The sequence below is a fragment of the Somniosus microcephalus genome, chromosome 4, assembly GCF_052327205.1.
Source record: "Somniosus microcephalus isolate GS21.2 chromosome 4, FLI_Smic_1.0, whole genome shotgun sequence".
NCBI lineage: Eukaryota > Metazoa > Chordata > Chondrichthyes > Squaliformes > Somniosidae > Somniosus > Somniosus microcephalus.
Window position 1 is genome coordinate 198,569,613 of NC_140990.1, and position 24,940 is coordinate 198,594,552.

The window sequence follows — 24,940 nt, forward strand, 5'->3', positions numbered from 1 at the left end:
ATGGTGGCTAGTGGAACTATTTTGCACCCTGTCCACTTGAGGTGTACCTAACATCCAACAGTAAATTGCACATTTTGCCTTTCTAAATTTGGACTGTAATTTGGGTTGTGTGTGCTGAGAATATTTTGATCCATATAACGTTAGAATTAAGTATTGGTTACAGATCAATAGTGGTGGGAACAACTTGGTGATGAATTAAGAGCATACACAAGTAGTATATTGGTACAACATCAACAGTTATTGACATAATCGAGGTATTTTCCCTTACTATATTCATACTGATACTTTAAATAAATCTGGTGAATACTGTAGAATACCCTGCCTCTGGCTATATCACTTTCCTCCAAATCAGGAAGTGCGCTTCTGGTCTTACAGAATCTAGGCTGACACTCCAGTACATTACAAGAATTAACAAATATATAATGCCTTTAATGTGGCAAGCCCCCCTAAATTGCTTTGCAGTTCAGGGTCTTACCTAGGTGTAGGCATAGAAGGGGAATTAGGTGGGAGGTAGGTTTTGAAGGTGATGAAGGATGAAGCAAGGTGTAAGATTTGGAAATAGAGCTCCAGAGTGCAGGGACATGTTGGTTGAAGGCCCTGCCCCTCATGCTATGGTGTGGTGAGGAGGGAATGCAGTAGACCAGAGTTGGAAGAGTGGAGGGCGAGAGCAGGAATGTAGGACTGGAGGAGATTGCAGATTCAAGAAGAGAAAATCCATGGAAGGATCTGTAGCCAAGGATGAGGATTTTGAAGTTAAAGGAGTGCTATGTTGTCAGAAAGGCAGTTATCTTTCAGGTAATATAAACCAAAGCACCTTCTACCTGTTTCAGTGGATGCTACAGATCCCATATCACTATTATGGTGTCTTAGTCAATATTCTTTAACACCCAGCTCTACCTCACCACCACCTCTTTCAACTCCTCCACTGCTTCTGTGCTGTCAGCCTGTTTGTCCAGCATCTGATCTTGGATGAGCCACAATTTCCTCCAGGTAAACATTAGGAAGATGGCAGCCATTATCTTCAGCTACTGCCACAAACTCTATACTTTTGCCACTAACTCCATCCTGCTCCTTGGCCACTATCTCTGGCAGAACCAGACGGTTGACAATCTTGGCATCCTAATTGACCCCTAGCTGAGCTACTGACCTTGTATCCCATCTATTACGAAGACTCCTTACTTCTGCTTCCATAATATCACCTGCCTCCCCTCCCCCGCCCACCTTGGTCCATGTGCTGCTGAAATCCTCAACCATGTCTTTGTCCCACTTGCCCATCATCCCTGTCCTCACTAGCCTTCAGTAGCTCTCTGTACCCCAACACCGCAACTTCAAAATTCTTATCCTTGTGTTTATATCCTTCTATGGCCTCACACCTCCTTATCTCTAACCTGTGTGTGTAGGTTTAGCATAACTTCCTTACTTTTCAATTCTATCCCTCTAGAAATAAACCCTAGTGCTTGGTTTGTTTTTTTATGGCCTTGCTAACCTGTCGCAACTTTGTGATTTGTGTATTTGTACTCCGAGATCCCTTTGTTCCTCTACCCAACCTAGACTCGCACCCTCCAAGTGATGTGACCTCACATTTTGGTCGGAAGAATTGGAATACCTCACATTTATCTGTGTTGAACTTCATTTGCCAATTATATGCCCATTCTGTTTATTAATTTCCTCCTGTAATTTGTTGCAGCCCTCCTCAGTAATGACTATCCCCCCAATTTGGTGTCATCCGCAAATTTAGAAATTGTGTTTTTGATTCCTAAGTCTAAATCGTTAATGTAAATTGTGAACAGCCGTGGTCCCAGCACTGATCCTTGTGGAACACTACTACCCACCTTCTGCCACTGTGACTAGCTACCTTTTACTCCTACTGTCTGCATTCTATCCTGAAGCCAGCCAGCAATCCATTCTGCTACTTGTCCCCTGACTCCGCATCTTCTGACCTTGTTCATCAGTCTATTATGGGGTACCTTAGTGAAGGCCTTTTGAAAATCCAGATAAATTACATCAACTGCATTACCATTGTCTACTCTCTCTCTGTTACCTCTTCAAAAAATTCAATAAGGTTGGTCAAGCAAGACTTTCCCTTTTGAAATCCATGTTGACTATTCATTATTATATTTTTGGTTTCTAGATGTTCTTCTATTTTCTCCTTTAGTAGGGATTCCATTATTTTTCCTACCACCGATGTTAAGCTGACTGGTCAATAATTCCCTGGACATGTTCTATCCCCCTTCTTAAATATTGGTATTACGTTAGCTATCTGCCAGTCCTCTGGCACTATACCTTTTTCTAATGAATTATTAAGTATGCGTAGTAATGCCTCTGCTATCTCTTCCCTAGATTCTTCTAAAATGCGTGGATGCAATCCATCCGGACCAGGGGTTTTATCCTCCTTTTGAGTTTGATTAATTTATTTTAAATATCCCCTTTTTTATTTTAAATGCACTTATCTCATTACTAATCTCATCATCCAATGTCATGTCCACCTGTTCTATCTCCCTGGTAAATACTGAAACAAAATAATTATTTAATATTTCTGCCATCTCTCATTCGTTACCTGTGGTATTATCCTGACTATCCCTTAATGGCCTTATTCCCATCCCAACCTTCCTTTTTTATTTAATGTGCCTATAAAATATTTTACTATTTTGTTTTATGTTCCTTGATAATTTAATTTCATAGTTCCTCTTTGCCTCCCTAATTGTTTTTTTTGACTTCTCTCCTCTCCTAATCTTTTCGTATTCTCTCTTATTATGCACTCCCCTGCTGTCTATGTACTTATTGGGAGAAGGGGAAGTGCAACGAGACCTGGGTGTCCTTGTGCACCAGTCGCTGAAGGTAAGCATGCAGGTGCAGCAGGCGGTTAAGAAGGCAAATGGTATGCTGGCCTTCATAAAAAGAAGATTCGAGTACAGGAGCAAGGATGTCTTGTTGCAGTTGTACAGGGCCTTGGTGAGACCACACCTTGAGTATTGTGTGCAGTTTTGGTCCCCTTATCTGAGGAAGGATGTTCTTGCCATGGAGGGCGTGCAGCGAAGATTCACCAGACTGATACCCGGGATGGCAGGAATGACGTATGAGGAGAGATTGGGTCGATTGGGCTTATATTCGCTGGAGTTTAGAAGAATGAGAGGGGATCTCATTGAAACTTATAAAATTCTAACAGGACTAGTCAGACTAGATCCAGGAAGGATGTTCCTGATGGCGGGGGAGTCCAGAACCAGGGGTCACAGTCTAAGGATAAGGGGTAAGCCATTTAAGACTGAGATGAGGAGGAATTCTTCACCCAGAGAGTGGTGAACCTGTGGAATTTTCTACCACAAAAGGCTGTTGAGGCCAATTCAGTAAATATATTCAAGAAGGAGTTAGATATATTTCTTAAGGCTAAAGGGATATGGGGAGAAAGCAGGGACAGGGTACTGAATTTGGATGATCAGCCATGATCTCATTAAATGGCAGAGCAGGCTCAAGGGGCCGAATGGCCTACTATCTTCTGTGTTTCTGTTAATGTATGCCTCTTTCCTTACCGTCAATTGTTCCCTTATGGCTTTATTCATCCATGGAGTCTCATTATTGTTTAGTTTGTTCTTTTAGCGGAATATATTTTTCCTGCACTCTGTTGAACGCCGTTTTAAATGTTTCCCATTGCTGTTCTGCATCATTGTTTGCCAATATTGTTGCCCATTTTTTTCCCCAAGTTCTATTCTCAGCCCCTTAAAATCAGCTTTTCTCCAATCTATTAATTTGGTTTTCATGATAGTTATGTCCTTCTCAATTATCATAATGCTTATTATATTATGGTCACCATTGCCTAGATGTTCCCCTACCTTTACTTCTTATCTGCTCTGCTTCATTCCCCATTACTAGATCCAATATCGAATCCTCTCTTGGGCTTTTTACATATTGGGTTAGAAAGGAGGCCTGTACACATTGTAGGAACTCCATTCCCTTATCCCCTTTACTTACCTCTTCTGTCCAATTAATATCTGGGTAGTTGAAATCCCCCATGATGATTATTCTATGTTTTTTACTCATTTCCCTAATTTGTCTACATATTTCTTCCTCCATCTCCCTTCCACTATTAGGTGGTCTATAGATTATGCCTATTAATGTGATTGATTCTTTATTAACTTTTATCTCTATCCATATGGATTCTATTTTTGCCTTGCTGATATCTGCGTCACTTTTTTCTACTGTCATTGTTATCCCTAATAAGTACAGCTTCTCCACATCCCCTTTTTCCCTCCCCTTTTTTAAATATGTTATATCCTGCAATGTTTAATTCCCAGTCCTGATTTTTCTGTAGCCATGTCTCAGTAATCCCTACTATGTCTGTTTCCTCGCAACATATGATTGCCTCCAGCTCCCCTGTTTTATTACGGACACTGTGCATTGCTATACAGACAGTTTAACTCATTTTTAATGATTTCCTCTCACTTTATGTTTAACCATCTTTTTTGACTTCTGTTCTATAACTCTATTTATTCCCTTGCCATGAATGTCCTCCCTTACTTTATTCTTTCCTGTGCTCTCTATTCCTGTTTTTATATTTAGGCTGGTTATGTTTCTTGTAGATCCCTCTCCCTCTGCCCCCCCCCCCCCCCCCCCATCTTACTAGTTTAAAGCCTTTGCCACTATTTTGAGATATTTCTGTATAAGTATCGGTACAGTATTGGTTTTACGATCACCATGACACCACGTGGTTCAAAGGATATTGCTGTGTGGCTTCTGTACTTGCCTAATTTTGAAAGTGTATAGAGTTGATATTCAGCCCTGAATGATTGTGATTGGAGTCCAATATTCAAAAGTCATATTGGAGTTCTCAGCTACGTCTGACTTTAGTTAGCTCCTGCCGTTGCTATAGGCAGAGCAGCTATGCCCCAAATGTTCCTATAGTGCAGTATTTCCATGAATCAATTTTTCTGCAGGAGCTGGTGGTAATCTTGTCAATTGCTGATGACTACAGCAGTCACTGGTGTTGGATGTTAAGCTGATGACTTGGGAATCCAGCATGTGACTTGCATGAACATGCTGTAGTTTGTCAAAGGCTAGTCTTGGTGATTATTGTTAGTATTTTACAGAGGCTGTGAAGAGGCTTGCAATGACCTGGAGATTTTGCTGTTTGTAGGACAGAAATGTGCAGTCGTCTGAAAAATAGGAGTTCACAGACAAGTTTCCCTCTAAATTTGGTTATTGTCTGCAATTGTCTGAGCTTGCTGCCTATTCGAATCTTGGTGTAAACTCTAGTGCCTTGGTTTACGGTTGCATCCTCAGGCATGGCTGCACAGAATATGCTAGGTGCTGAAACACGGGGCACGATTTTCCCATTGGAGGCGGGTTTGGGTGGGTTCCAAACCCGTCTCCACTGTGAGGTGGGAAAAATTTGCGATTTTCCCCTAATTGGCCAGTTAATTTCAGAGGTGTAGGTTTCCCTGGGCCAATTAGTCTTTTGGGACTGAAACTCGCCTCCGCTGACGTCACTTATCCAGCTTCATTTAAGGGCTGCTTGCTGCCTTGGCTCATTCCACTGGTTTTTGGTCGATACTGCACCACCTCCAAACTTTTATCTCATTGAAGAATGGTCAGCTCCAAGGCAAGGGCCTCCCCGAGGTTCTTGGATGAGGCGCTGAGTATGCTGGTTGAGGCGGCGAGAGCTAGCAGGGAGGTGCTCTTCCCCTCATCTGGGAGGAAGAGGCCTCCCAAAGAAACCAAGGCTGTGTGGGTCCAGCTAGCAAGGGATATAACCTCCAGATCTGTGTGCAGATTGGGTGATTCTTTCTGTTTATTGCAAATCTGGCCAGAATGAGTGCATCCCTTGCATCAACCGAGGATTCCCCTCTACTGTGGTTGACACGGCCCTCGACCGTGTCCGTTCTGTCTCCCGCACTTCTGCTCTGCCCCTCCCTCCCGGAACCACGATCGGGTTCCCCTTGTCCTCACCTTTCACCCCACCAGCCTCCACATTCAATGGATCATCCTCTGCCATTTCCGCCACCTCCAACGTGATCCCACCACCAAACGCATCTTCCCCTCCCTTCCCCTTTCAGCATCCCGTAGGTACTGCTCCCTCCGAAACACCCCCAGCACCCCTTCCCCTTCGCCCGGCACCTTCCCGTGCAAGCGCAGGAGATGCAACACCTGCCCTTATAACTCCCTCCTTCCCACTGACCAGGGCCTCCAACACCCCTTCCAGGTGAAACAGCGATTTACTTGTACTTCTTGCAATTTAGTATACTGTATTCGCTGCTCACGATGTGGTCTCCTCTACATTGGGGAGACCAAACGCAGATTGGGTGACCGCTTTGTGGAACACCTCCGTTCAGTCCGTAAGGGTGACCCCGAGCTTCCGGTCACCTGTCATTTTAATTCACCGCCCCATTCCCACTCGGACCTCACCGTACTCGGGCTCTTGCATTGTTCCATGGAAACCCAGTGTAAGCTCGAGGAACAGCACCTCATCTTCCGATTAGGCACTTTACAGCCTTCCGGACTCTCTCAAGTTCAACAATTTCAGATCATAACCTCAGCCCCCATTACATTTTTACATATATTTTTATCCACACCTTTGTTTTGTGTCCTTCCCCCTTTTTTTCTCTCCCACATGGCAGCTGTTTCTCATTCTGCCAGTGCATTTCACACCTCATCTAGAGCTGTCTTTTGTCTCTTTACTAGTCCTATCACCATCTCGTCTCGTTTTAAATACCTCTTAATGTCTCTTCACTTCTCTTTTGTTCTTTTATCCCCATTTCCCAGCCCCCAAACTGACCTTTTAATCTGTTTCATTTCCTGTGTTTTCAGTCCTGACGAAGGGTTTTGACCTGAAACGTTGACTCTCTTTCTCTCTCCACAGATGTTGCCTGGCCTGCTGAGTTTTTCCAGCATTTTCTGTTATTTCAGATTTCCAGCATCCACAGTATTTTGCTATCATTGCCCCATTATCCCATTGTGCAATTGGCTAGAATTCAGCTGGAAGCGCTTAGGTTTATAAAAACAATGTAGAGGCCCACGTTCTGTTCACTGTACTTTTCTTTGATCTACCTGGCTACAAAGACCCTGTTGACAATGCCGCATTGAGAGTGAAACTCACATTATGATTCAGGTAGGATGTTGTCGGTGGTGCTGCTGATCAACCTGGTACTCTTAAGATTTTCCCTGCAAAAGGAAAGGGTAATATTCTATGGTAGCTGCAGCAGTCTGACCTTCCGCCCTTTCTCTTGTAGAGTGTTGCGATGGAGGAATCTTTCATTGGTTGTGCTACATTTTTTCCTCCCAGATTAGATGGAGAATTCATACCAGGTGAATTGCTATTTTGCACACTTTGCAAGATTAAACTCTCCTGAAGCACTGTATAGGTTTCTCCGCAGCATAGTTTCCTCAGTCCTGACCAAGCTGTGTACAGGAAACTCTTTCTTTTATTTGGCACCGATGGGACCGGCATGGTGCCGGTTTATCAATAAGTCCGGATTACAGAGAGGTATAGTAAAAGGTACGAGAGCCCCGTACACAGCAACAGATCCAGGCGTCCCTGTTGCTTAGCAACAGGTGCAGGAACCCTGGTTACACAGCCACAGATCCAGGAACTGCCACTAATATGAAGTAAAACTTACCTGAACCTACTCCTGAATTTTGCCGGTTAACAGAGATTTCCAGTTATTTAGGTGCCGGTAAATCGAGAGTTTCCTGTACTAGGTTCTATCTTTGAATCCCTTCCCTGTCCTCTCTAGATTGTTTGTTTATTTTTTTTAAAAAGTAAAGCTGTTCCCTGATATGAATTCTGTGCCCGGTAGGAAATATGCTAGGGTTGACCAACTTCATTTTATATGTCCACTGACAATAAATTTTGCTTTTTAGTAGCTAACTATTTTGACTATAGGTTGAACCTCTTCCTGGTTTCCATTGTACAACCTGGCCAAGAGGCATGAGAGTATGTTTTATTAGCAATAGTAGTAAGACTGGTTCTTGCGATACTGTGGTTGGACTTTGAAAAATGTTCCTCAGATGTGTGTAATTTTTTTAAAGACTGTAGGATTATGAACTGGCACAAATATGGATACCTTAAAAGATCAATATGAAACCCTTAAAGTAACTCTAACCTCAACTGCAAATGGCAAAATTTTAAAATCTGATGGGTAATGGGTCCCTTGTTGTTGAAAGATATTAAATCTAAGCCATTAGCCTTTATTGCCTCATTTATTTTTGCTTTTCCTACTCGATGGACTGTTTCCATTTTTACATAATATATTTGTACTGTGATTATATCCATCATGATGGCACATAGCTTCCAGTTACCATACTGTTTTTTAAAAAAAGATTCACATTGAAACACTGGAGAAATATGTTTGTGGTCCTCTTGTACGTTGGAATATGGAGACTCCGTACCGCTTTCCCTGGTCTGAACCCTAACGAGGGTCTATAAGGACCGAAGGAAATGGATGGAGATCTTTGATTTATTTTTGTGCTATATTCTGGAAAATGTGGGTTTATTGGTGTAGGGAAATCTGTAAAAGTAAATATTTACAGATGATAGCGATGTCATGGTTTGAACCATTTGGGAATTTATGTACCCACACCATACATACACAGAAAAATCTGCATTTAATACTTTTAGCTCTTAGCACTAGTTGGGTTCACACAGTAATTAATTTCAAAGTACTGTACTCTTTAAATAGCTCATAGAGGTTCACTCTCCTGATTGATCCAGGATTAAAGTCCCTGAAATGTTATACAGCATAACCCCATTTATACTATGAAATTGTCTGGAACTTAACCTGCAAATAGTGTTGGTTCAGAATGCCCCATGCAGCCCTGTTCAGAGTACCCCATGCAGCCCTGCACCACATTGTGGAGAGGTTCCACTCTATAAACATGGGACAAATGTTGATTTATATTACAGGGAGGTGGAATTCAGGCCTGGGATTGAATCACAGAATTTACAGCACCGAAGGCAGCTATTCAACCTGTCATGTCTTTAACTGGCGCTCTTGCTTTAATCCCTTTCTTCGTATCCTTTTGCATTCTTCCTTTTCAGATACTTGTCCAATTCCCTCTATATGATATGATAGTCTCTGCCTCAATAGTCACTTGTGGTAAAGCATCTATGTCCAGTTACTTCCAACATCTAAATCAAAGATGCCCTTTAATAATACTTGTAAACATGCAATTTACATAGTAGCAAAACAAGGGAGAGGGGCTCTTTGCACATTAGGAATTAGATACTCAAGCAAATGTTAACAATCAATTTCGGTAACTTCAGTAAAAATAACTATAGTTCTAGACTTCTAGGCAGTTTCTACATTTGAAACTGGCAGCAGGAGAATTTAAAATGGTGCTGTATATTTGTAGAGTATCTGGTTGTTTTGAGTAAATTTAAAGGAGTGGAGTGTTTATTATATATTTTCTTGATCTTGGGCGTTCTCTAAAAATGAAGGCTGCAAGGTCTAGGTGTTTAGTCATTTACTTTTCACCTCTGGGACCTGGATTACAATCCAACTCTTGTCTATCAGGATGAAATTTTACTCTTTGGCTGTAAAGGTTCCATCGAAAAATTACTTTGGACCCTTCTAAACTCACTTCTTAGTGGGCATGGGCTCACAGTTCAGAACTGCACACAATTTGAGATCTGTGCATAGTTTTAAATCTCTTTTTTTCCCCTCCTAGTCTGACGCTGCCTTTCAACTGTAATGGCTTTCAAACCAAACTGAAGATAGATATGCCTAACTTCGACTTTGGGTGTCTCATTCAGATATACAGTGAACACTGGTGGAATTTGGAAGTTTGTTTGATATTTGATGCTATAATGACAATGGAATTGTTGTATCCAAAGTCATGGTGTTTCCATTAATTATTGCAGGAATACTGCAAGGTACCTCTGGAAGAGAATACCTCAAGCCATCAAAACTGTGAGTCTACGGTTTTATGAACATTGCTTTCTACACTTTTGTTTCAAACGCATGAGATGGCCAGCTTGAATGTTTCTCCTGTGGATAGAATTGGATGTTGAGAGTGCTGGAGAGGACCATAGCAGCTTTCACTTTCTGTATAAATCCATCATTTGACCCAGAGCAAGTTTGGCTTTTGCAGCATCTTAAACCTTGGGTGTTGACTGAGAATCTCACAATTGGATTGTTCAATCTTGTATTCTGCACACCTGTTGGCAAATGTACTGTCCAGAGTTGGTATGACAGTTATTTGTATCTTCCATAAAATATTATAACAATGGTATGATATGAAACGCATTCTGTTTATCACCGTATTTCCCATCTCAGACTGAGGTTTTTTGATTTGCTCCCACCTCGGCATCAACACTTTCATTCACTCAAATTTCATATTCAACCAATTGTGAGTAATGCAACCAAAATCTACCAGCAAAGCAGAACCTGAACCAATCAAATCACTCAATTATTTTTAAATCCTTTTAACAGCAATCAATCTCAGCTCAGTAATCAAGATTGTGAAAAACTTATCAATAAAAATTCAGAAACTGAACCAGTCAAACTGATAAAATACATTTTTTTTAAAAAGTCAGTGACTATTTTTCCTGTCAGCCTGCTAACTACACACGGGTTAAAAAAAAGTACAACTTATAATGCAACAAACCTCACGCCTTGCAAAAAATATTTTCATTTCCCCATTCAAACCATTTTCCTACTGCCGCAACTTCTTCCTGGACTCGTGGATGGGGGTGGGAGAGGAGGGTACATCTGGTATGGAGGGCTCATGACATTTGAGGGCACTCCTGAGGACTGGAAGCACCAAGAGGGATCCTGGTGTCTGAGAGCACTGTGAGGTCACCTTAACACTAGATTTCAGCATTGCTGTATTTATATCGTACTTGGTCCTGATGCAGACAAGACATTTCAAGAACATTTTCAGCGGAGAAATACTTTCAATCCTTGTAGATCATTGTTGAAAACTTTATACTGTAGTTGTCTCTATGCAGCATATTGTTCAATGATTCTTGGCCTGCCTCTACAAGTGATACCACACCATAAAGGCTACCACACCCAATCCAGATGCAACAATTTCTCTTCCCTGCCCCCCCCCCAAAATCGTGAGATCCTTCTCATGCTGCCAGGCCTTAGGATCTACCTTTGAGTTAACAGACTAAAAGAGCCCCAACTAGTGCTGCCAGACTCTGGGATCCCACTCCCATTGGTTTTAGAACAAGTGTTTGAGTTACGGGGTCCTGGCCAATTTCACTCTAGGGAATATAAAATAAAAACAGAAAATGCTGGAAATACTCAGCAGGTCAGGCAGCATCTGTGGAGAGAGAAACCGAGTTAATGTTTCAGGTCGATGACCCTTCGCCTGGCGAAAGGTCATCGACCTGAAACGCTAACACGGTTTCTTCACTCGGAGGGTATCAATAAATTTTTCAATATTAAGGAAGGGATATGGGGATAGTGCAGGAAAGTGGAGATGAGGTAGAAGATCAGCCATGATCGTATTGAATGGCGGAGCAGGCTCGAGGGGCCAAATGGCCTATTCCTGCTCCTATTTCTTATGTTCTTATTATGTAGATGCTACGTACCCACTGATCTGTCGGTCTAGGCCAGGCTATCGACCTCATTAGCACCCTCCCATCCGCCCCGCCCCCCTCTTCCTGACACCATCTGTGTTTCACTCCTTAGCAGTGTCTAGCTCAAACCAGACATGGTGTCCTTGTTCATAACTCTTCACTTTTCAGCTGAGATAAGTAATGACTTCGCCTTTGTCCTTTATCGGGGTCTCTGGAATCTTGCCAAGCTAGCCTTGTTTTCACAGGCAGCTGTTCCGTTAAGAAAAATGCTGAAGTGGTCTTTTTAATTTTTGGTCAAGGACGACCCATGAACCTTTAGTTTCCTCCATCTTGCTTCCCAAACCAGGGCTACCCAGGGCATTTCACAACAGGTTTACAAGAATGATTGATTATAAGTGCAGCAATTACATAATTAAATCTTTAAACTACAATTAATAATATGAATTGATTATATTTCAGGTTAGTTATTAAGTGAATCCAAAATGGAGACTTTCCCAGTATTCTCACACCAGGTTTCCCCCTCAGAGTGCTCACATATCCCAGGATCTTTCCTGGTGCTTCCAGACCTCAGGAGTGCCCTTACAATGCCCACAGATGTCATGAGTCCTCCATACCAGTCGTTCCCCCTCCCCTATCTCCGATGCATGCTCATTCTTTCCCTATTTCCCCCTGCCCCCCTTATGATACTGCATACATATCCACAATGCCCTCTATCAAATCCTTGAGCTCCCTACTGCTGCCATACCCTAGGTGGCGCCAATATTCCCAGACCACTGGTCCTCCTCAGTGTTCCTGGACATTGGGACACACCCCTCACTTCTCTTTCTCTCCCCCCCCCCCCCCCCTCCCCCCAAGAGTGTTGGCAAAGCCAGATGTGTATCTGTGTATCCCTCACTGCTGTCACACCATTAAATTCCCCTCTCCCCCAGTGTAGCCAGTTTTCATGTACCCCAGTCATACTATGTCCCAGGGCCCTTTCTGCAGTGCTACAAAATCCCAGGACACATCCCAGTGCTCCAGACCCTGATGGCGCCTCCAGTCTTGCGATATTGTGGGACCTTTCACCCCCAGTGCTGGTGCACAATCCTTCCTGAATTGCTCCCAGACCAAACGCCCGACATGCCAAGTGCTGGAATACTGGACCCCTCTATTTCCCCCCCCCACCCCCGCAAAAGCCACACCATGATGCAAAATTCTGGATCTTCCCTTTATTGCCAGACTCGAGGATCACCCAGAAAGTGATCCTTGAGTCTCCACATTCCAGCCCATTATATTACCAAATCCCAGGTTCCTCCTTCGCAGAATTGTAATTTACTAGCATCACCCACAATGCTACTGAATCCCAGGAACACCCCTCCATAACTGCTGCTAAACTTCATACTCCTGCTATAATCAAAACAGAAATGCAAGTCAGGTAGCATCTGTGGAGAGGGAAACAGAGTTAACGTATCAGGTAGATGACTTTTTGTCAGAATACCATCTTGCTCTCTGTCCTGGACTTCAAAACAAAGTTCAGATAAGAAATATATAGGTAATGAAACACACAATAATTAGGGCACTAATCCACAGTTTTCACTGGAAACTCAATCGACTTGCAGAATTTCATCCCCAAAAGACTGATAAAAGTCCTAAAATACCATGTAGTAAAAGCAGAATTTGATGTCATCAGTCACCGTAAATCAGTGGCCTTGATAATAAGTTGTGCATTACATAGCATAACATCCTTATTCAAATTTAGCATATTCTCCTGCTCAATATGAGGAATTCCACTGGAGGTCTGCCAGTATTCTTTAAATATATAATATGCTTTCCTGGGAACAGTGTCTGGCTATGTTGGAGCTTTACACTGGACTGCGAGGGACACGTCTGATAATTCTGATCACACCACAAATAAAGATCATGAGAGACCAGGCAGAAAAGAGCAGCAGGATTAAGCCCAGGTGTAAAAGGGGGATGAGTTATGGGAAGCTCAAACTCTACAGTCTAGAAAGAAGCTGGTTAAGGGAAGGGGGCAGGTACCTCACTAAGATGTATAAAGTATGAATTTATTTATATAGATAAAGTAGATGGAGAATAGTCAAATTAAGCTAAGAAAGTTGGACCGTGAACATAAATTTAAATAGATGAGAAGTAAATTTAAAGCCTATATTGGGTCATAATTTACTGTAGCAGGGCATTTGAGACTTGCCTTTGGATGTTTAGATTTTTTGCGTGGCATGTTGCTGATAACGGCGCAGTGAGGGAAACAGGGCATCTGGAACCTGTGTGAACAGGGCAAGCAACTGTGTATCTCCTTAACCACTCCGATTGAAGGATTGTGAAATAAACCGTGCAAGGACTGAGAAGGATGTGTACATTAGAGTGGGTGAATTCATTGTTAAATCAGGTACAGAAAGAGAAATAAAGAAAAGAAAAGAAAGATTGGATTAAGAGTGAAAAGTAAAAAATCATTTTTTTAAATTTTACATTTTAAAAATCTCAACGTCAATTAATACCTGAGAATGAGACTCCACACTTATAATAGTTAATTTGCAGTGCCCGAGAAGTTGATTGGTAGTAATTAACACTTACCACATCATTAAAAGGGTACTTGGACTTGAAATGACACACTTATCACCAACATTAATAGCTGAACTCACAATTGTTTGTTATCTCAATGATATTTTCTCTCGTATGTTGTAGGCTAATCCTGAGCTGGGAGCAATTTGGTCTGTGGGACAGCGTATCTGGCAAAGGGACTTCCCTGGAATTTACACGGTGATTAGCTCACATCCATGGTCTGATAACATCCAGCCTATCATGGAGGAACTGAGAGGTATGATCCTTATCAGTGCTTCAGAATTGAAGTATTTTCAGGGGGATTGTGTGATCTTCCTAATCCCCAAAGCTAATCAAGTTTAAACTCTTAGTTATTCTGCACCACAACTAGCAGGTATACTTCCTTTTGTTTTAATTGCCTGGTCTGTTCTCTTTCCCCTTCCCTCCCTCGCCTCAACCCTCTAGCAAATGATTTCTACTTTCTGCTCAGTTTTGCATTGGATTAGAGTTATGAATTAACTGAAACGTTATCAGTTTTTTCTAATAGTATAAAAGCAGCCTGAAGTGGTCAAACATGCTCTAACCACAGTGAGTGCTTTATAGTTCCCTGCAGGAAGTTTACACGCACTCAGACTACATCTGGAGGAACTGAGATTGTGATGTGCTGGTAAATAAGATAACAAATAATATTTTTCCCACCACTTTTTCTGCCCTCCTTTCCTCTTTTAATATCTTTGTTTCTCTTCCAGGGTACTATTCCATGCTCACTTGGCTTTCTCCCATGCATCACCCAAGTGGCAGTTGTTCATGTATAAGTCTAAACATTGAGTGTCAGCAAGCTATTCAGTTACTGGGAACATTCTAGTCAAGCACCTAACTCCAACCCGGGAACATGGCTAGCAGGACTTGTTAAAACCCTGACCTATTTTGCCTCTCCCTACCAGCATCCCTTTTAAGATCAACCAACTCGGCACTGACTGCCTATTCAATCTGGGACCTTCCTGCTCTGTGTGGCTCAGTTACATAGCTGCCTTAATCAGCTGAGCAATCGTCTCCTTACAGAAGATGTTTAACTAGTTGATCAGGCACTTTTCTGGTTAGAGCTTTGCATTGTCACAGCTTTCATTGATTAATTGACTTTGAACATTCATTCTGTCTTGTCCTGTTAAAAACATTTGAAAAAGGAAATGTTATCTTTTCCCAAGAAACAGAAATAGGCAAATAAAAGCTAAATCTTTTACATATTGAGATCAGTTGTGTTGAAATGTCATACAAACATACATCATTAATATCAAAGTATCAACTTTGTTGGCAAAGATCCTTTTGCCAGCCCCCCACACACGACTTGCTCACACTCTCTTGCTGTGTTTCCCTTCTCAGAAGCCTGCAACACTTTTATATTAAAGATAGCAGAATAACACTTCTCCTGTCCCTTTGGGGCATTTTAATTCGAGATGAATTTGAAGACTGATTTGCAAAAATACACTTTTTGCTGTGCAAGATGTTGTCAGACTCTCCTGATGTGGTTTTAGAGAAGACCTTGATGTACCTCACTTGGTTACACCATGATATACAAGAAAGAACTTTCATTTATATAGCACCTTTCACATCTTGAGGACATCCCATAACATTTCACAACTAATTAACTACTTTTGCAATATAGTCAGTTTTGTAGGCAAATACAGCAGCCAATTTATGCACAGCAACATCCTACAAACAGCAGATGAGAGAAATGACCACCTAATCTGTTTTCGGCAGTGTTGGTTGCAGGCTAAATGTTGGCCTGGATACTGGGAGAGCTCCCCACTTTCATTTGAATAATGCGATGAGATCATCTTCAACCAGCAGAACAGGGGTGGGGGGGGGAGGTGCAGTTCAGTGCCTCATTCGCAAGACAGCACCTCTGACCATGCAGCACTCCCTCAGTACATAAGAACATAAGAAATAGGAGCAGGAGTAGGCCATATGGCCCCTCGAGCCTGCTCCGCCATTCAATAAGATCATGGCTGATCATCGACCTCAACTCTACTTTCCTGCCCGATCTCCATATCCCTTGATTCCCCTAGAGTCCAAAAATCTATCTATCTCAGCCTTGAATATACTCAAAGACTCAGCACTCACAGTCCTCTGGGGCAGAGAATTCCAAAGATTCACAACCCTCTGAGTGAAGAAATTCCTCTTCATCTCAGTCTTAAATGGCCTACCCCTTATCCTGAGACTATGCCCCCTAGTTCTAGACTCTCCAGCCAGGGGAAACAACCTCTCAGCATCTACCCTGTCAATCCCCTTCAGAATCAGAGTAGTGCGCTGAACACTGTGGTTTTGGAGTCGGGGCTTCACTCAACGAACTTCTGACTCAAAAATCGAGCGTGCATCCAACTGAGCCAAGCGCAGAATTGGTTGTAAGACACCTCGTTTCTGAGTCACTTCCAGTCTAAAGTGGAAGAATTGTAGTACCCTACAGTTTTAATTTTGACTATACAAGCTACAGTAGCTCACAGGTTAGCTCCTTTAATTCACACACATCATTCAGTCATTAATTAGCACAACATGAGCAATATCATTGGAATATCAGATTTTTAAAAATCAAGAATGTTTTTAGCGAGAATGTGAAGCTGGTCTCACTTATTTCCTTCTCCCTCCCCCCATCGAATGTCCCAATTTGGAGTTCATTATTAATATCGCCTACTCTGATGTGGTTTTGGGAATTTAAGGAACAAGGAATGCTTTACCATTCAGCTGCCTCAGCTGTTATGGTGCCTCTACCAAAAGCAGATTTGATTTTTAACCTTTTTCACAGCTCATCCAAGGTAATAAACTTTCTCTCTTTAAAAACCCAGCTCTTTTGAAAGAATGATTCAGTTTGTAATGCTGAAAAATTGTCGCAGCTTGTGTTTAATTTTATTCTCGTTGAATTCAACATAAAGGCTCTTTGCCAGCAAAGAATGCTCAACTCCATGAAATTTCTACCAGTTAAGCATGTTCATCATATAGATATTTTGCAGACTCCTATTGACTCTATAAATCTTATGTTGACTATGTCCTATCCCAGGAGCTATATTATAGATTTTTATAGAGTAGATTACAATCCTTGGAAAGATACCAAGAATTAGTTTGATACCTACAGACCACTTGCATACTGTGTAGGTTTGCATGCTTCATGGATGCACTATTGTAAAAGGCAGGGGCCTTTCTGTTTTTAGAGGAGCTATGTTGGACATCTGCACACATTTTGACGTGACATTAATCTACGCATCATGAAAATGTTGCTTTATTGATGGTGCTCTCGGAGGTTTGTTCCTCCTGCTGTGGAATGAGTGCAGAATCTTCCCTGTGTACATTCTCTTGCCTCCAACAAAACAAAAGGAGTGAGTCACTCCTTTTAAAGCTTTCCCAAGCATCTTTCGCTCGAGTGGATAAGTTGTGTTATGGCATTCACATCACATTAGTTCGGTGTGCTATATTTTTAAAATAATACAGAAGAGGTGTTTGCTGAATGGTAGGCAGTCTAGGTTTGCAGCCGATCTCACAGCTGTTCAATTCATTTTCTTTTTAAGATGCAACAAGACGCCGTGCCTTTGGTCTCGTTGCTCAAGCATACACCTCGATTAGTGCCGATGATCTCGCAGCCTTTGTGGGGCTTCCAGTAGAAGATGCTGTTAAAGGTAACATTTTTACTGATTTCTAAGCCAAATGACCAAATATAGTTGTGTACAAAACCAAGAATTTTAAAATGGTTCTTTTTGCCATTGCTGCTTGTCGTGAACTCCAGTTCCACAATAACTGCTTCATGCATCCGGGCTCGGATCCTAAACATTGCATGATTCACTCGCTATTTTAAAGTATTTGTATATGTAAAAATTTAACATGTTCCAGATGCTTTGGACCAGAGATGTTTATTTCTTTATTAAATATAAATTGTGTATCAGATGTGATATCCTCTTAGGAATATGATTAAATTAAATGTAAATCAAGCTGCTGCTCTGCTTTCAATCCACTGTTAAAGAACATTTTTTAGGTGAAGGTTAGAGCAGGATTTGATCTCCAGCGTGTGAAATGTAACTGCTCCACTGGTTGTGGAGTTTCAACTATTTAAATTAATTGTGCAGTAGAGCATTGTGAGGCAGTAAAAGCCAGCTGTGCCAGATAAATAGTCTCTGGGTTTATAGAGTTTGAAGCTTTTATAAAAACTACAATACCACATGCCAAACGTGGTGTTACATCAAATGTTGTTGCAAACAACACCAGAGTCTGGAAATTATGCTGTGTACAAAATCATTCAACACCTAGGAATTTAGTTCTTTAATCTAGTTGAAATTTATTAAAAATAAACGGGATAGTGCCGCCATTAAAAAAGAAGCTAAGAAGAATTTCATACACACAGATTAATTGTTCATGCAATAATTACTCCGCATAATTGCCAGGCTTTATTGGAATTTTGTGCATTGATTTCTTGCTTTAATCCTGAGGAAGTCCTTATGACATTGAAACCATGTATGCTGTTAGCAGCTTAGCTGGCACTTTTTAGCTTCAAAATAGCTAATTGGACGTCTACAAATTTGTTTCCGCATTTGGTTATATAAATCTTAACACCTCAATCAGATGACCAGCCTTTCTTTGTCTCTGTCCGTCTTTCTCACTTTCTCCGTCTCTCACTCTCTTTCCCCCCCCCTCTCATTCTCCCCACCTTTCTCTCCCCCTCTCTCTCTTTTTCTCTCTCTCTCTCTCTCTCTCTCTTTCACTTTCTCGCACTCTCTCATTCTTTCTGATTCTGACCCTCTTCCCCCTCTCCTCCCTCCCCAACTCCCCCTTCCCGTCCCCTCACCGCGCACCACTCCCTCACTCTTTCGCACCCCCCTTCACTCTCTCACACTAATTGTTGGGCCCTATTTCTTGTGTGGAACATTGCTTGACCCGTGTGCCAGTTGGAAATAGAGCCACAACATTGTAGAGCTGATTCTGTGGGGGGAAAAAAAACTCGCTTCTCGTGCCACTTGTTACACCGTCAGTTCTTTCTGTTCTTGGGTATCTTGTTGGCCCTCTTTACTGGCAAGAGATTTTCTTTGAGAAGCCAAGGTGAAGGGTCACAGCTCACAGTACAGGTCATCAATGTTGGAAAGTGTAGGAATAAAGACAATGTGATTTGGCATAGGTTTGAAACGACTATATAAAGTGTAGGAGGAATGGAAGATTGAGGGAGTTGAGATCTTTGGAAACAATGGATTAAAGATGGTGTGATGAATCTTGATTTCAACTGTGGGAGTGCAGCGAGAAAGTACATGTAAAGTGACGAAAGGAAAAACCAGAGCAGCATTGATGCTAGCATCAATACAATAGAGACAAGGAGTACAATTTAGTATGCATTCCACCTATGTTCCCAGGTGGCCGCCTAAAATGCGTTAGTCTCCATAAATATGTAAATTGAGGCCTAACGCCTGTTGAATGGCCCCATCAATAAACTTACAGGCAATGAGTGGGGCATGATTCTTCAGCAGGCCCTGTGACCCCGCCAACTAAAGGCAAGTTCCTGTGCAGCCAGGAGGAGCAGGATTTCACAGGAGTCACGATCAGACAGCACCCTCCCCGTAGCCTATTCCAATTCCCCTCCCCAGACTTAACCGAGGGCCACTACCGGCGAGGCAGGTGGCCCAACAGTGGTCTCTTGCTCGAACGAGCTGCCTGTGGAGGCACAACCATGCTGATGAGGCCCAGGAATCGATTTCCATCGAGCCTCTTGGTTTGGGTGCGCCGCTGGTCCAAAACGGACCCAATATCTACCCCAAGGAATGATGCAACAGTGTTTTGGAGGAAAGTTATGCTAAATACTTGGTCTCCAGTGAGCTAGGCCATGTAAATATCTAGTCAGCAGGAGAGAGTTGATTAGGGTAGTGTAGTTGATGCTGTGAATATGGACTTTCAAAAGGTGTTTGATGAAGTGCCACATAATAGACATATTAGCAAAATTGAAGCCCATGGGATTAAAGGGGCAGTGGCAGCGTGGATGCGAAATTAGCTATGGGACAGAATGTCGAGAGTTGTGGTGAGCGGTTTTTCAGACCGGAGGGAAGTATACAGTGGTGTCCCTCGGGTCGGTATTAGGACCACTGCTCTTTTTGATGTATATTAATCACCTAGACTTGGGTATATAGGGCATAATTTCAAAGTTTGCAGCGAGACAAAACTCGGAAAGTAGTAAATAGTGAGGAAGATAGTAACAGACTTCAGGAGAGCATAGACTGGTGAAATGGGCAGACACATGGCAGATGAAATTTAACGCAGAGGTGTGTGAAGTGATGCATTTTAGAAAGAAGAATGAGGAGAGGCAATATAACCTAAATGGTACAATTTTAAAGGGGGTGCAGGAGCAAAGACAGCTGGGCAGTATGTACACATCTTTGAAGGTGGCAGGACAAGTTGAGAAGGCTGTTAAAGCATATGGGATCCTTGGCTTTATTAATAGAGGCATAAAGTACAAAGCAAGCAAGTTATACTAAACCTTTATAAATCACTAGTTGGGCCTCAGCTGACGTATTGTGTCCAATTCTGGGCATCACACTTTAGGAAGGAGGTCAAAGCCTTCGAGAGGGTGCAGAGGAGTTTTACTAGAATGGTTCCAGGAATGAGGGACTTCAGTTATGGGGAGAGATTGGAGAAGTTGCAATTGTTCTCCTTAGAGCAGAGAATGTTAAGGGGAACTTTAATTGAGGCGTTCAAAATCATGAAGGGTTTTGATAGTGAATAAGAAGAAACTGTTTCCACTGGCCAAATGGTGGGTAATCAGAAGACAGATTTAAGGTACAGGAAACTTTGTGCTATCCGGCACCGACGGGACCGAGCTGTTGCCGTTCCCTCAAAACTGCCGGACAAACCAGCGCTAATGTTGAAACATATGGAGATTTTGAGCTCCATATCTGGCAACAAACCCTGTTGCTTAGCAACAGCTTCTAAACAGTCAGCCGTACCTTGCAAGCATCTCTGTAGCGTCTCTGTAGCTTAGCAACAGCTTCAGCGAGACCTTGCAGAGCTTGACTGTTGAGAGAAAAAAGCAACAAAAAGAAAAAAAACCTAACGAAATGGCTTCTGATTTTTGCCGGTGGCTCGAGCATTCCGGACAGTTAACCTCCAGATAAACCAAAGTTTCCTGTAATTAGCAAGAGCCAGAGGCGAGAAGATTTTTTTTTATGCAGCTCCTGTGGAACTTAAATGCCAGCATAAACAAGTTGGGCCGAATGGCCTGTTTTTGTGCTGTAGACTCGATGAGTTATTATGATGTGGAATGCACTGCCTTAAAGGGTAATCTTTTAATGGACACAGAGAATTATATTTATATTTCATCCACATACTGGTTGTCTAGATATTACAAGATTAATTGTATTTCTATGATGATGACTTAAAAATGTAGGTTCTTTATATATAAAAGAAAGTTGTCCGAAATGTACAGATGATAGATGTCAATTCAACAAATCCGGTTAGTGCCCAGATGCAGACAAGATGCCATCACCTAACCACATTTGATTGACTTGTACAAAAGGCCTTTGCACTGTTAATCATAGCTTTACAAAATACTCCACAGATGGATATAATGTTTCTTCCAGTATAGAGAAGATTTAAGTAATCTTGATATTTAGCCAGATACCTGTATAAAGCAAAAGAAAATGCCCTGCCTACCATCTATAAATTTCAGCATTCATCTCCTAACTCTACACTAAACACCACACGCAGACAAATATGAAGCGTGGGAACAACTGGAATTAAATTATGATTGAGTTGTCTAAGTACTACGCAGTCGCTTGTAAAAATGTCTTTTTTTTTACTTGTTTATCTGTTTGTTATTGCTGTGTTTTTTTTTAATGGTATTTTTCCATCTTTCCAAAGCTCAATCTAGTTTCCCTTCTATTCTAATTGCAGCTGTATTAGAACAAGGGTGGCAGGCGGATCCTTCCACACGAATGGTTGTACCCAAAAAAACAGGTAGGTGGTGCTGTTGCTCTACATTTTTTTTGAAAAAAACAAGTCTTTGCAGTGTTTGAACAGGCAATGTGAAAACAATTGTACATCTGCCTTTCAGCAAATGGAAAGATTACTTTACACTTTGCATGCAAATCATTCCCCCTAAAGGGAGCCGATAGAAATAGTCTGGATTGGCTTAAAAGCCTTTTAAGTTATGTCTGCATCTGATTGCATCTCAAACGCTTATTTTTTTTGTTTGCCTTGCTTCCTGGAGTCACATTTCATGGGTTGGCTGTAAAGAAATCCAATGAGAAAGACACATTCTGAAGTTTACTTAGTGACTTTAATGTGACTTTTGAATGCAGCCTTCCATTAGACGTTTTTAAAACAGTGTTGATGGATTTTCTTTCTGCATCCGTGTGATTGCCATTCAACAGATGTTTTACAGATGTAATTTAATTAATGATTGCAAGGAGATGTTTTTTGCTGGGATAAAGAAAAACAAATGACAACCATGTATATGGAAATAAAATGCACTTGCTTTTTGTGTTTGATTTGTCTTTTCCTGTTTATCCTGAGCATTTGCTACTCCCTTCACTTAGGCTGTTTAAGCTGAACACCCAAAAAAATATGTCCATTACATTCGTTTGAGCCCCCACGTCACAAAATAATAATGTTAACATGAATATGTAAAGTGATTCATTTTTTTTTTGTAATTTTAACAGAACCTCCTCCAGTACCACAGATTCCTAATGAACAACAGTTGGCCAGACTAACTGACTACGTGGCCTTCCTCGAGAACTGACAAACCACCACCATCGAGTGAGAGAGAGAAACAAAACCCAGCCGTGTCAGTTTGTTGTCTTGAGAGTGACGGAGACCAGCAGAATTTCTCCGTATACTAACTTTGACTAAAAGGAGACTAAGTTGCTCTTGAATGTTCTTGTAAATATCAATATCACTAAATTAAAAGGGGATATCTAGTGTTTTCCACAAATTAAGTTTTTTTTTTAATTCCACTGACTGACCTTCAGAAAAGCCGACTGAATTCCACCCACATTATGGATTCTGAAACTTCCTGCTCTGCTTTGAGTTTATCCAGAGATTTGGACAGTTTATTCATAAGCAAACAGAAATCTGCATAATGCAGCTATGCTTAAGATCTTCTGTTAGATTTTTTTTTCAGTAGTTTGTGTTTAATAAGCTACAATAATACTTAGTGAGAGTCTTTTTTTCCTTTTAAAGTTATTCATATCTGGTTCAGGAGTAATAATTAGTGGGCCTTAAGTTTGAAAACATTTTGAGTTGAGTACTTTACATTTGATTAGTGTTTAGCAGTGGATTGAATGTGCTTAAGTGAAGCTTAAATCTTTTTTCTTTAAGAGGAGGTGTCGGAACATTACTATGTTGTGTTTAGGAGAGATAAGAGACAAGGTTGTATTCCCCACGTGATGAATTTCCAATCTCAACCTGTTGAGTGGAGACTAAATACTTACCACAGTGAAGGGGCAAATAACTAGAGAGTCACCTCAGACTATCCTCAGTACATATTCCAGTCACATTTACAGAGCCCTTGGTGCAGGTCACCACCAATGAATGATAAAAGGCCATTCGACCCATCAGCTCCACTCCTCTCCCAGACCATTTGGACTCTAACCTATTGTGAATTTTACTGCACCAGTTTAATTTCCTCAGTTTTGTGCAGATCTATACAAAAGCAAGCTGTCCGCAAAGTATTTGACCATCTTCATGTTTCCACTGTTCAACCCTGTATAGCTCCCCCTCGTCCCAGTTTCTTCCAACCTTTAGTCTTGTGAGACTTGTTCACTTTAAACCTGTGCCTCCTAGTTCTGTGCTTACTGTCTAGCCTATTACCTCTGCCTCTCAACATTTTAACCACCTGGATCGCGCAGCCCTCACCCCGATCATCTTTTTCACCAATGGAAAGCTGCACTCTGCAAGTTTCTAGAGGAGAACATTTATGAATGGGGGGTGGGGGTATGTTTGGCCAATCTAAATACATGATTCAGTGAGTTGATGTATCCATGACTCACTGCTGGTGAAAAGTAAACCACTGTTTGGTTTCTGGCCTTGGAACACAAACATTTATATGCTGTCCATAAACTTTCATCAATTACATGTTAAACGCTTAAGTATTACGCATATTTAGTTTTATGCTGGGTTGCGTTCGCACACTGCCCTTTCACATCTGAGTTGGGTTTGAATCCTTTGCTGACTTGATGGTATGAAAGTCTGCCTCTGAGAATTCTGTCTGAAATGAATTTGGACTGTCTGAACCCAGTTCCTATGGTGTGTAAATCCATAGTACAAAACTACCCATAATTTGGCATTATTTTCACTGACCAGCCACAAGGATGGCTAGTGTTTGAGCTATAGGTGTCTCACTGGTGCAGTAAGGGTTAAGAGATGTTTTGGGGAGCTGCAGAGCAGGAATTTTAACTGCATTTAAACCATGATGGTCCTGAAATTCCGTTCCCTATGGGTGTGTACGCGCTGTGTACTCCCCCCCCCCCCCCCCCCCCCCCCGTAGGGCGCAAACAAGTGCTGGTTTTACACATGTGCTGGAAACCGGAACTTCCGTTCTTCAAAGAAAGGGCGTCACAGGTCAAATGCTTGCATTGGATAGGCCGTGCGTCCGGCTGCAACTTCCGTTTTTTTCAGTAGTTGCTTCAGTCCAGGTAAGTCTGAAACAGCTGTGCCTGGAAAAGCAAGCGCAAGGCCTGCTTTTAACAAGGTAAGAGGTGAAGAAAGTTTTATTAAAAAAAAAACAATTTCCACTGATTTATCATTTTAAAATACTTTAAAGAAAAGTAAGTTTATTTTTAGCCCTGTTAAAAACTTATTTTTTCAAAAATTTAAAAATGTTTGTTTAAAATAGTTAATTTATGTAATTTATAGTCATTTTAAAAATGT

General features: G+C 41.6%; 1 protein-coding gene across 3 annotated transcripts in view; it reads left to right on the top strand.

Annotated features, from left to right (window-relative positions):
* Positions 1-23,003, top strand: part of cops8 (COP9 signalosome subunit 8) — a 32,684-nt gene extending 9,681 nt beyond the window's left edge. For 2 of the 3 annotated variants that reach the window (XM_085985677.1, XM_085985679.1), the window contains 5 exons: positions 9,851-9,899; positions 14,201-14,333; positions 17,614-17,721; positions 21,932-22,027; positions 22,732-23,003. In XM_085985677.1, coding sequence (XP_085841803.1) covers positions 9,851-9,899; positions 14,201-14,333; positions 17,614-17,721; positions 21,932-22,027; positions 22,732-22,811 — 466 coding nt within the window. In that variant the 3' untranslated portion in view covers positions 22,812-23,003. The remainder of the gene's footprint in view (positions 1-9,850; positions 9,900-14,200; positions 14,334-17,613; positions 17,722-21,931; positions 22,028-22,731) is intronic. The other variant, XM_085985678.1, reaches the window with a different exon arrangement.
* The last annotated feature ends 1,937 nt before the right edge of the window (positions 23,004-24,940 follow it).